The 12,276-nt window shown below is 53.2% G+C and overlaps 1 protein-coding gene across 14 annotated transcripts in view; it reads right to left on the reverse strand.

The window, feature by feature from the left end:
• The window catches only part of MMEL1 (membrane metalloendopeptidase like 1), a 32,546-nt gene extending 22,748 nt beyond the window's left edge, over nt 1-9,798 (reverse strand). For 3 of the 14 annotated variants that reach the window (XM_038537711.1, XM_038537719.1, XM_038537713.1), the window contains exons 1-2: nt 9,628-9,797; nt 7,426-7,592 (exon numbers count right to left, since the gene is read on the reverse strand). In XM_038537711.1, coding sequence (XP_038393639.1) covers nt 7,426-7,582 — 157 coding nt within the window. In that variant the 5' untranslated portion in view covers nt 7,583-7,592; nt 9,628-9,797. Of the gene's footprint in view, nt 1-3,406; nt 3,519-7,425; nt 7,615-9,627 lie in introns of those variants that run through there. The other 11 variants (XM_038537710.1, XM_038537715.1, XM_038537714.1 and 8 more) reach the window with 7 other exon arrangements.
• Between the last annotated feature and the right edge of the window lie 2,478 nt (nt 9,799-12,276).

Here is a 12,276-nt window from a genome sequence, read left to right on the forward strand (position 1 = left end):
TGAAATCTGAGTGACAGCATGCCATCTAATCATGGGGTTTCATCTAAACCTTTACTGCACTGCAGTACAGAAGTATTCAGATATATTTTTGGAGAACTGACATTTTGCAAAACACAACCAACATTTTAGTTCGTATATGAGAAAATGCAGTGTCCTAAAAGGCATGTGTTCCAAGTTATTGCAGGTTATTTTTGGAAGAATTTCTGCAGATATAACACAGGTGAGTAGAGGTTTACTGAATTTGAATGTATTTCAGGATAATTTACCCAGAATGCAGGACCAAGTCAGAGAGGGAAACTCTCCCGAGATGCAGAGGACAGCATGGGAAGGATCGAGGACACACGTAATCAGGATTTTAGAATGGGAGAAGAGAGGTCCTGTGGGAGACACAATATTCAGAAAGATCGTATACAACTCCCTGCAATAAATATATGGTGTCAATGCTGATTCAGGAAGCATAATCTCTCCAGAGCAGAATGAACAAAACACATTTGCATAGCTAAATGCCTCATGGTAAAAGTGAAAAATACCGAAGATAAAGAAAAGCTCAGAGGGTAAGAAAGTTCCTGATGAAGAATAACAGATGGGCCCAGATTCCTGGACAGTGGCAATGGAAGCCAGAAGACTGTGGGACTAAGTCTTTAAGCCACTGAGGGATAACTAGGTCCAGATTTGTTCCACCAGCTAAACTATCCCTGAAGGACAGGTGATCAATGAAGTTATTTTCAAATAAACAATGTTTACTACTGAAAGATATTTATTTATTTAGTTAGTTAGTTAAAAAGATGTTATTTACTTATTTGACAGAGAGAGACAGAGAAAGCATGCACAAACAGGGAGAGTGGCAGGCAGAGGGAGAAGAAGCAAGCTCCCCACCAAGCGGGGAGCCTGATGCAGAGCTCCATTCCAGGATCCTGGGATCATGACCTGAGCTGAAGGCAGATGCTTAACTGACTGAGCTACCCAGGGGTCCACCACTGAAAGATTTTTAAAGCGCTGCCCCCCAAACTTGCCTGATCACAAGAGAGGTCTCATGTGCTCGATCTGGTATAGATCTGGAGACTGCACCCGGGCTGAGGCCTGTTCTGCCCTGTGGTTCTATCTGAGTTCATAGTTGAAGCCCTGACCCCCAGTAGGACTGAGGAAGGATAAAGGTTAGATGAAGTCATGGGGTGGGGCCCTGATCCTGAGAAGAAGAGAGACACCAGAATGACCTCTCTCTACCCATGAGGACACAAGGGGAAGGTGGCTGGCTGGGAGCCCAGAAGAGAGTTCTCACCAGGAAATGCCTTGATCTTGAACTTCCAGCCTATAGTGTGCTGTTATGGCAGCCTGAGCAGACCCGGACAGGTCCCAAGGTGCTGAGGTTATTCACCCCAGGTTATTCTGATTACCAGCAAATTAGGCAAACACTGTCCTAAATCAGTGCTCTCCATAATTCACTGCAGATGAATTATGTGGGAATGCAATGCTGATTCTAACCTGGTAGGCCTGAGGCAGGTCCTGAGTCTCTGAACTTCTAACAAGCTCCCAGAGGAGACTGACACCACTGCTCCGCAGACCACATTTTGAATAGGAGGCTCCAAAAGTATGTACTTTGGAAAGAAGAAAAGTTGTTTCCTAAGGAGTGCCTGAGATGGAAGAAGAGTGATGAGCAAAGAAGCTGATGAGGACGTGGGAAAGCCAAAATTAACATTGATTGCATTAAATAATGCTGCCTCTGTGTGGCAGAGGAAAATAAGATAGAAACCAAGTGCTACTCACTATAACACGGAATCAGGGTGGGAGGGAAGAAGAGCCGACCTGCTCTGAATGCTCGCATGTTTGGAAGAGATATGGAGGTGTTGATGAACTGAACACTTATTCAGTTAAATATGCATACACAGATCTAAGGTACGACAGTTCTGCTTTTTGCTTAGAATGTCAAAATTCACAACAGAATACCATTCCCATCCTAACAACAAGAAAAATCCAGATAACCTACAGATGTCACAACTTCACTGGAGCCCATCTAGGACCTGGCTGAGGTCAGAGGTCAGGGAGTGACAAGCTCCTCCAAGCAGAGATGATACTGTGTCCCCTTTGACAGGACTCAGGAGTGAGATGGTCACCACACAAGGGGGTTAGAAGAACTGAGGTACAATTTTAATATATTCTTTTTTTCTTCTTAAAGATTTACTTATTTGAGAGAAAGAAAAAGAGCACAAGCAGGGGGAGGAGCAGAGGAAGAGGGAGAAGCAGACTCCCCTCTGAGCAGGGAGCTCAACCTGGGGCTGGATTCCAGGACCCTGAGATCATGACCTGAGCCCATGGCAGACACTTGATTCACTGATCAACCCAGGCACTCCAATATTAATGTGTTATTTTTTAAAAACTATTTTTTAGAAAGATTTTATTTATTCATGAGAGAGGCAGAGATACAGGCAGAGAGAGAGAAGCAGGTTCCCCACGGAAACCCTGATGCAAGACTCCATCCCAGGACCCTGGGATCACGATGTGAGTCGAAGGCAGATGCTCAACCACTGAGCTACCCAGGTGTCCCAGTATTAGTGTTTTCTTAAAGGCCACGTGTGAGTTAGCTGGAATAGCTGGGACCACAGACTTTGTAAACTGTAGGACAAAGAGCAAAAGAGCGAACGAACACTGAACGGAGTATCCAGATATTGTGGGATGATAACATCAAACCATCTGAAGACATGTATGTGGAGTCCCACAAAGAGACAGAGAAAGAGCAGAAGAAATATTTAAAAAGATAATGGTTGAGAGTTTCCCAAAATTAATGAAGGAAAACAAAGCTCCAGATTCCAAAGACCACAAACAGCATGAATACCAAAATACACGCACGCACTCCACCCCCGGACACACCACAAACCAAAGGTAAAGAGAAGGTCTTGAGGGCAGAAGAGAGAGAAAAACACTATAGCGAGGAAAAACAAAGACAGGAATGATGGTAGACTTTCCGCTGGCAGCCATGGGAGCCAGACTGCCACGGAGTCCCTCAGAGGAAACAAACTAACAAACCAGTTAACCCAGAATTCTAGACGCAGGAACAGCATCTTGCAAGAGGCAGATGAAATGCAGATTTTTCCAGACAAACCGAAGCTGAGGGAATTCATTTCCGGTATACCTGCCTGCGATAAATGCTAATGGGAGTTCTCCAGGAAGGAGGAAAATGCTAGAATTTGGATCCAGGTGAAAATAAAGAATGTAGCACACTGGGATGTTTTTTTTTTTTTTAAACAAACAAACAAACAAACAAACAAACAAACAAACAAAAAAACAAGTCAGCTAGCCTGGTAAGGCTCACCCAGACCCAGAATTCATGGAATTCTAGAAAGGTAACTATATGCCTTATATTTGCATAGGCTCAGATCATATTAACCATGCCTCATCACCACCTACTAACCATTATGTAGAGCAAGAATTATCCTCTTCTGCAGATTTATATATTCTTTGGCTTTCAGAGATGATAGGATCTCAGCGATTCAGCCTAATGTCCTCTTCTCAAAAAGTGGAACCTGAGATGAGGGAAGTAAGCCATCTGGCATCACACATGCAGGATAAACAAGCTCTGGGCACTGTCTCCATTTACAAACTTTTGCAAGGACTTTTTTCACTCAGGCCTGTAACATTTTGCAGGAGACAACAAATGCAACTACTACAAATGCAAACAAGAAGCTGCTCGTTTTAAAATAATTATTTGGAGAAAAGATCAGAGAGGTGAGGAGAGCTTTAAAATTTAGAAATTTAGAAATGTCATTTTGAACAGACTCCCATCTACAATAATTAACAGGAAGGCTATTGGTGAGCTGCTGGTACTTTGTACTCAAGCCCCATCCCACAACTAACTAAAATCTATCTTATGAGCAAGAGGGTGATATTTGAGAGGCGTAAAGACAGGCTTGTAATAAAATAATTTGAAAGAAAGAAAGGAAACCTCTTGAACAAGGCAGCTATTAATGATGAGGAAGCCAGATACTGGCAGGAAACTCAGCTGTGAATCTTACTCAGGAGAAATTTTGTAGACTGTGCCTGTGACTTTACCCCAAAGCCCAGATGTATCTATACTGGGAGGGCAGGCTTGGCTGGTGTAGGGAGCTAAATCTGCCTTCCCTTCAGTAACCACCCTGGTGGGAGTGGGGGGAAGGACAAAACCCACTATTTTATTATTACACCTGATCACAAATAGCACGACAGATCTAGACGTTTCTCTCTAGTGTTATCGATGTGTTAAACCATGGTCCTCAAGGAAGCCTCTAATGTACATACTGTGCTGGGTCCCATTTTACAGATAGGGAAACGAAGCTCAGAGGCATGAAGGAAACCTGCCAAGGTCATGCAGGTCCGATCTGGGGGAGCTGGCATGCCTGGCCATGCCTGGGCGTTCACCAGAACCTTCTAACGCCTCCCCCCATCCCACAATGGCAGCGAAAAAGATTCAAAGTCAAGGCTTAGAAACAGGAAGACACTTCAGTCCAGGGATTGGCAATATTTTTCTGTAAAGTCCCAAGTAATAAATAGTTTAGGCTTTGTGAGTCACATATAGACTCAGTTCACATACAACTGAACTTGTAGCATGAAAATATCCAAAGATTATACATAAATAAATGGGCACAGCTGTGTTCCAATAAAACTTTTATTTACAAAACAGGGGCTGCAGTTTGCTGGCCTCTGTGCTAGACAGTGATCGTCACTGCTTGTAGGAGCAGGATTCTAGGGTGGGCAGGATTGCAAACGTGGGGCTGTATGTCCCACTCTAATTTCCATAAAAATGTTTGATTTTCTGAGGCACCTTGGTGGCTCAGTGGTTGAGCGTCTGCCTTCAGCTCAGGCCATGATCCCAGGGTCCCGGGATTGAGTCCCGCATCGGGCTCCCTGCATGGAGCCTGCTTCTCCCTCTGCCTATGTCTTTGCCTCTCTCTGTGTGTCTCTCATGAATAAATAAATAAAATCTAAAAAAACCAAAAAACCAAAAAACTATTTGATTTCCTGAAAAGGCGTTGTCTATAACTTCTAAAATAACAGCCATTAAAACAAAACAAAACAGAAAGTCTAAGGTGACCCCTTAAAGGACAGTCATTTGAAATTTGCAAGTTAGCTGAGGGGAGAATGGACAACAAAATAATAGAGAAACCAAAAGAAGCCGAGATAAAAAAGAGGCACAAAGATGCATTAAAGAACATGGTAGAAAAACCAATGCATTTCGGTAATCATAGTGACTTCAAATAGACCCAAGGCTTCAGGGAAAAGACAAAGACCCCAACCCAGCTATACACTGCTGCAAGAGACACACTGAGAGCTAAAGTCACACAACGTTTGAAGGAAAAATGGAAGAAAACAGGCTGAGCTAATGATCATGAGTAGTTAGATTCATATTAGACAAAACAGAAAAAAATTTTAACATTTTCAACATTTATTGAGGATTCTTGCCCAAATCTGTCCATATCCTAATGGTTGCAAACTTTCTAACTCTACTGCTCCTTCCAGTACATTAGAGGGGGAAAAATATCATAATCTCCAAATCCACAACAATAAAACAATGTTGGAAACTGCCATAGAACACAAGTGAAAAAAAAATCTTTTCTAAGAACCACAGGACTATAAATTCAGGAAGGAAAAATGACAAGGCTTATTAAGGCAGAAAGGGTTGCCATGCAATGAAAGGTCATGGAAGATAAGCTAATTCTGGATTTGTATTCATATAACAACGGAGTCTCAAAGTAGGCAAATTGCTACTTGGCCCAATTATGGGGGAAAATAGGGAATTCTCTAGCACAAGACTTAACACAAGAAAATGAAAACTCTAGATATACAGAAGACTCGACTGATCTAATGGATGTATTTGGGTCTCTGACTTCTCCTAACAGCAGCTGGGCATCCTCCACAAATTCACACGGGTTATTGGCAGCACTTGACTGCGGGTTAATCCTGAAGCGATTCAGCAAATAGCAAAGACTCGGTACCACATAAACCACAGTTCCTGACAACAATGCAGTTAATGCAGAAACCAATTTAAAAAGGTAACTTAGAAAGATCTCCATGCGTCTAGAAATTTTTAAAAAATAAAGATTTCAAAAAAACTCATGAATCAATGAAAAAAATCATAGTGGAAATGAAAAAGTGCCTAGAATTAAATAGTAACACTGCATGTAAATCCTCCCACAGACCCAACAGCTCCAGAGGTTGACATTGGCTGGGGGTGGGGGGGTCACTTCTGGGGGTGGGGGAATGGGGGTTCTGCCAAAGGAGCCCCAGCAGAGACCCCATTTGTGTTGAGGAGACCACCAGGAGAGGGCAGACAGGGTCGGGAGGGTCCCTCTTGTCGGGTGGGTTCAAGCTACCTCACTCCACCCGGACAGGACAGGGGTCCCTTCATGCCCCATAGCCGGAGTGGGGGTGGTGGTCAGGGACCAGCCTCGTCCATGGGAGCCTCTAACCAACCAAGGTGCTCAGAGGTCTGGGCTCCCCAGGGCTCTCTGTGCAGCCTGTGGCCCATCTTCCCTGCAGGGGACCCAGAGGGGCCAGGGACCAAAGCAGCTGGCAGGAGCCCCCCAGGCGCCTGGATGGCGGGAGCAGCTCTGGGCTGGGATATAGCCAAGCAATGGATGGACGGTCCTGCCGCAGCGCGGACGGCCCCAGTCAGACCAGTGAGGAACGTTCTAGCACAGAGGTTGCCCTGCTCAGCTGTGGAGAGTGCCAGGGGAGCCCCTGTCCTGGGCCCTGGGCCCGCGCCCTCGGGAGGAGCGCAGTGCACCGCAGCTGTGAGGCGCAGACGGGCGGCCGTGCCCGACGTGGCACCGTGGGCCGTGGGGGCAAGTTTGCCTGTTGCCCGGTGCAGGCACAGGAGCCCCTGCCGTCCCGACGCGGACGGGTCCACGTCCACATGGGGGGGCGGGGAGCGGGGGAGGGGACCAGAGGGGCGGAGCAGCCCTGCCCCGCCCCCGTCTCTCTGCCCTAGGCTGACCCCTCCCACTGTTGCGGTGAGCGCTGCCGGCCTGGGTGACCGTGACCTTCAGCGGGGCGGGGGCGGCAGATCGGGCAGGTCCTTCCCCGCAGCGGCCATGGAGACACAGGTGCGCGGGTATGGGCAGGGGGTGGGGTGTCCCCGGCCACCATGGCTCCTGCTGCCGGCCACGAACTGCAGTGCGCGGTGTCGCAGCGGGCGCTGCCTGCGGGAGGGGAGGGGGCTGCGCGGGTGGTGCGGGGGGGACCCGGTCTGTGCATCTCAGGAGTCCTGCGGGAGCCCGCCGCGCAGAGCCTGCAGGACTGGCCGGTGCCAGCCTGCCCTGGACAGAGCCTTCTGGAAGGGGCTGCCGGCGCCCTGCAGGTCAGTGCCCAGGACAGAGAAGACTGGCTCCTCAGGGTGGGCGTGCACCTTGGCCCTAATGAAGGTGGGGGCGTGGGGGTGGGGGAGCCTTCACTCACCTCTGCTGTTGGCAGCATAGAGGAGGCCCAGGGCCACCAGGGCGCCGGTCACCAGGAGCAGCAGCAGCAGCAGCCCCCCCTCCAGGAAGCCTCGGTGCTTCTGTCCCGGCCAGCCAGCAATCTCCACCATCCCTACCGGGCTTTCGGGCTTCCCCATCACCAAGTCTCTAGCCAGGGGAAAGTGCAGAGCTGAGAAACCCCAAGGCCGAGGGCAGGGGCTGTGTCCGGCCAGGGTGGGGACACCAGGGCAGGGGAGACTCCTGTGGAACCCCCGAGGCCCTGACCGAGGCCGGGAGGCCTGATGCTGGCTGGGAGCAGGTGCTGGTCCTTTGAGGACGTTGTGCTCCTCTCCCATTGCCAAGTCCACACCCGGCCCTCAGCCTGTGTCTCTGGCTTGCGGCACTCTCCCTGGGCCAGAGCCTGAGTGCCCGAGGTGCTGGGGGGTGGGGGGGGTGCCAAGTGTGCTGGCCAGGGTGGCAGCTTCTTCCCAAGGTTGGTGTCTCCAAGCCCGCTCTCTGGCAGGGGTGGTCCAGGGACCACTGCTCACAGCTGGAGGTGAGCATCAGGGACCCAGCAGGCCCAGTTCCTGTGCTTGCCAGGGGCTACTGCAGTGGAGCCTGCCTGGCCCTTGTGCCAGGGGGCAGGGAGGGCTCCTAGAGCTACGGGCCTGGGCCTGGGTCAGGGAAACCCTCTGGGAGGTCGTGTGGGCCTCAGGGCAACCTGCGCACCCACCTTTCCTGCTTGGAGCCCAGCAGTGGGCCAGGGGGGTGAGGAGGACTGGCGTCCCTGCAGGTGGTAACCCCAAAGGCCAGGAGGGAACCAGACAGGGTTGGTGCTAGTGATTACCTGGCAGGTGTGTGGCTCCTGACTTCCCTTCCCCACCCTCCCCTGCCTTTCACTGAAGAGGAGACATCTATCTGAACAAGCAAGGAAGAGGGTAGTGTGGAGCACATTCGGGGCTGGCGCCATGTACGGGAGAGGGTGTGCTGCCTGGGGCCAGGCAGGGACAGCACACCCCCAGGACCCTGAGGTCTGTGTGTGCTCCCTTGTGCCAGTGGGTGCACACATGTGCCTGAGCTCCCATGTGGGCATGTGGGAATGTGCAGACACATGTGTGCTATGCACCTGCTCTGTGGGCATGCAGAACTCTGCTCTCCTCGGCCTCAGACTGCCAGTCCTCACACACACCACATCCCTGACGTTTGAGTCCTAGCGCCTGTCCTACACCAGGCAGGGCTGAGTTTGGGGGAAGCCAGAGGAAGACAACCCCCGTCCCGCCCTGGGGCAGGTGAGCATCGCCTGCCAAGAGTAGTAGCCAGGGCTGGGCCACAGGTTCTTACCTGGCCACACCCAGGGGTCAGGGCCTCATCTGCCCCATTACCTGACTTGAGAGGAGAAGCCAGGCCTACTCTGATCTCAGGACCCCTCCCCCATAGGCCCCATCACCTCTCTCTGCAGCCGGTACGGTCCTCCCTACCCCACCCCCAGACAGACCCCTCCTCACTCCACAAAAGTCCTTGTTCAACGTCACCTTCCCAGTGAAGCCTTCCCTGAGTCGGATTCACCAGGGCCAGCCTGACCCCAGGCTCATCTCTGTTTTCGCCATGGGATGTGCAATTCAGTGTCGAAGCCCCTTCTGTCTCCGCTGTCTACCTCCCCGTGGGGAATGTCAGTGCCATGGGGGTGGGGAGGCTCTGTCTGCCTGCATCCCCAGCACCCAGACAGGTGCCCGGTACCCTGGAGGCATCAACCAACATCTGAATGCTGAGTATCTGAGCCCTGGCCTAGCCGTCTGTGGCTCTGGCTGCATCAGTGTCAGCTTTCTTCCATCAGAACTAATGAATTTGCTCCCTCGTTCTGTTCTGCTGGCTTCTGGGGACTGGATGTGGCAGGAAGGTGCATACACACTAACGCTCCTATCCAGGGCTGAGGGCTGAGCCCAGGGCCAGACAACCAGAAGAGGGGGCTGCTGTGGCCTCCCTGGACACAGGCTCAGGGCCTCTTGGGGTGATTGTGGCCAGCCAGGGAAAGAGGGGTCCTTCGGGGAGGGGAACTGTGTTGAGGGGTGCCTGCCCAAGGTACAGGCCTCACACATGATGGTCTACCCAGCGCCCCCGGTGGGGAACAGGTTGGGCACCTGTAGGGATCTCCTCGGTGCTGCCCAGGGAAGTCCCTGGCAGGCGGGCCCCTCACTTGGCTCACCTTCAGGACACTCAGGGATGGTCGTCCCCCACAGGCAGGTCTCAGAAGGCTGGGTAGGGATGGCCGAGAGCTTCGGTGAGCTGGGGCCAGGTGGGAGGGCTCCAGGGCCGGACAGCAGAGGCTTCAGGTGCGGCCTGCTCAAGCTTCCAGGCCTCCTTTGTGATGCAGGCGTGGGTTCCCTGGAGGCAGACCACTTGCCCACAAGCTGGGAGTTCCATCTGGGTTTGGTGTGGGGGGAGGGGTCACAGAACCCCCCCACCCCCTCTCGGGGCTCTCGCAGCGCCAGGGTCCCTTTGGGGGCCTCCTGCCCTGAGTCCTGCCCCCTCCCCACTCCTTGATTCCATATCCAGGGGGCCGCCTAGGGGCTGCTGGGAAGGAAGGCCAGACCCTCCTCCCCACCTTGCCTGAGAACCACCCTGGCAGTGGGCTTTGCAAAGACCCTCCCCTGGGAGTCTGTCACGTGGAACTGTAAGGGGAGGTGGGGGGGGTCCCTGCTCCTGATGGGGTGGGGTGGTGCTGCCAGGAAGAGTCTCCGCCCAGAGACACCCACCCCCTGGCTAGCTTGGGTCTCTGGGGACTTGAGGGTCAGTGGGTCCTGGCCAGACAGAGGCACTCCAGGGCTTTGGAGTGTGAATCCAGTGCCCTGCTGATGGGGGTGGGGGGCGCTGGTTCTCCAGCACTCTTCTGTTTCAGAACCCCACGGAACAGGTGGTCCCCCAGGACCCCGGGGCTCTGGAAGGGTGTCTGGGCAGAGCTGTCAGACCCTGTTCAGGGCAGCCTTTCAGCTTGCCCCCCCCCCCCCGCCCCCGCCAATCCCCAGGCAGAGGGCAGCCTTGCTTGGGCTGGTGCCAAACACCACCCCCAGAGCCCAGGCAAGGCTCTACTCAGCCTTCTTTGTCCCCCAGCACCCACCCCATCCGGAGGCTGGGACCCCCACCCAGAGTGAGGAGCTGGCAGCCTGGCCTGGAAGGGGATGAGGTCAAGGTCAGGGGAGCAAGAGGCCAGGACTGCCCTTCCTGGGGAGGTTGGGTGGGCCAGCGACCAGCTCAGCCAGCTAGAAGCTCCTTCCCAGAGCACGATGGCCGTGGGACTCCACAGGCAGCACAGTCCAGCCAGCATGCCTCTCCCTGGGTGGCCACCGAGGCTGCCTGGATGCAGGTGCTGGCTGCTGGCTGGAGCTCAGTCCCACCTCGCCCGCCCAGGCTGCCCTGTTCATCAGTTCTATGTGCAGCTCTGTCAGTGGAGACCAGCTGTGAGCAAGCGAGGGGCCAGCGAGCTGTGTGGGACCAAGCAAGGCAGTGTGCAGGTTTCTAGAGGCCAAGAGATCAGGGCAGGGTCTGCAGGCCACGGAACTACAGACCCCCAGCCCCAGCCAGGTCCCTGGGTGCAGCGAGTCCCAGCTCCCATTGCTGACCAGGAACTTCTAGAGGGTGGATTTGAATCCTTTCTCCTAGGGCCAGTGGAGGCCCCCTGCTCACCCCTCCCTGTCGCTTGGTCAAGAGATGGGAGATGGGTGGTGGCCCAGCCCACCATGGGAGTGGAGCACCACCTCCCTTGTTCACCCTGAAATCAGAGCAGGTCTAGGAGTTAGCCTTGCCCACTGCTACTATGGGGGGCGGGGGCGACCCTCAGGCCCAGCAGACACCTGCCCTTGGCTTTGGGGCACACCCCTTCCCGTCCCCCTCCCCATCAGGCGGGATGCTCTGGGGCAGTTCCTGTCCTCTGCACAGAGCCCAGCCCTACGTGGCAGGTAGCCCTGGGCCTCTGTAGGGCAGGAATCAGGCTTCTCCTCGGGTCTGCCCATCTGCCCTGTTCAGAGCAGACAAGGACTGGAGGAAGCCCTCAGAAAGCTAGGGTGAGAGCCTGGCCTGTAGGAGTCCCTCCCACACCCTCCCAACAGCTGCTTCCTGATGCCAGGCCTTGAGTATCCTAGATGGGAGGAAAGGGACTGGAATGATCTGACTGTCCCTGAGCCCCCAAGCCACCCTGGTCCCCTCACCTATGATTCATCACAATCAGATGAGAGTAGAGCCATGGTGCCAGGTGCAAAGGGGTGGTCAGGAAGGACCTCATGGAGCCCAGGGCACATGCAGGGGAGCGTGGTCACCAAGCTGAGGGGTGTGGGTGATGGCTGGCAGCTGGTTTGGAGAGACTGGGTCATCCGTCTTTGAACCTTGTTGTTGCTACTCCCATGGTCCCACCCCGGGTACGTAACTGACAGCTTCATAACTAACGAGCAATTCTATTAAATCCTCACTATCTGAATCACCAGTGTGGTTTCTCTCTCCAAAGTGGACCCTGATAGATACATAAGTTGGTGCCAAGAGTGGTCCCCGACACCAGACAATGACAGTTGGATCTGGGGCCTGACTGCTGAGCTGTGCTCCTTGGGAAGGAGAATCATGGTGTGCAGTGGTTTCACAGCAAATGGCGCTGTCACCACAGTGGCTGTGACTCGCCCACCGAATCAGGGGCTGCTGCACGTGGCTGTTCACAAAGTGACAGTGGCCACAGGGACTGTGGCATGGGGTGGGCTCTCTCGAATATCCTGGAGCACATACGGGCAGGAAATGACCAGCTCAGGTCACAGCCTGGGAGTCAGAGGGCTCCAGGGCCCTTGAGAGAAGCTCCAGTGACAGACAAGGCTGA

This window comes from Canis lupus, chromosome 5 (assembly GCF_011100685.1).
Source record: "Canis lupus familiaris isolate Mischka breed German Shepherd chromosome 5, alternate assembly UU_Cfam_GSD_1.0, whole genome shotgun sequence".
NCBI lineage: Eukaryota > Metazoa > Chordata > Mammalia > Carnivora > Canidae > Canis > Canis lupus.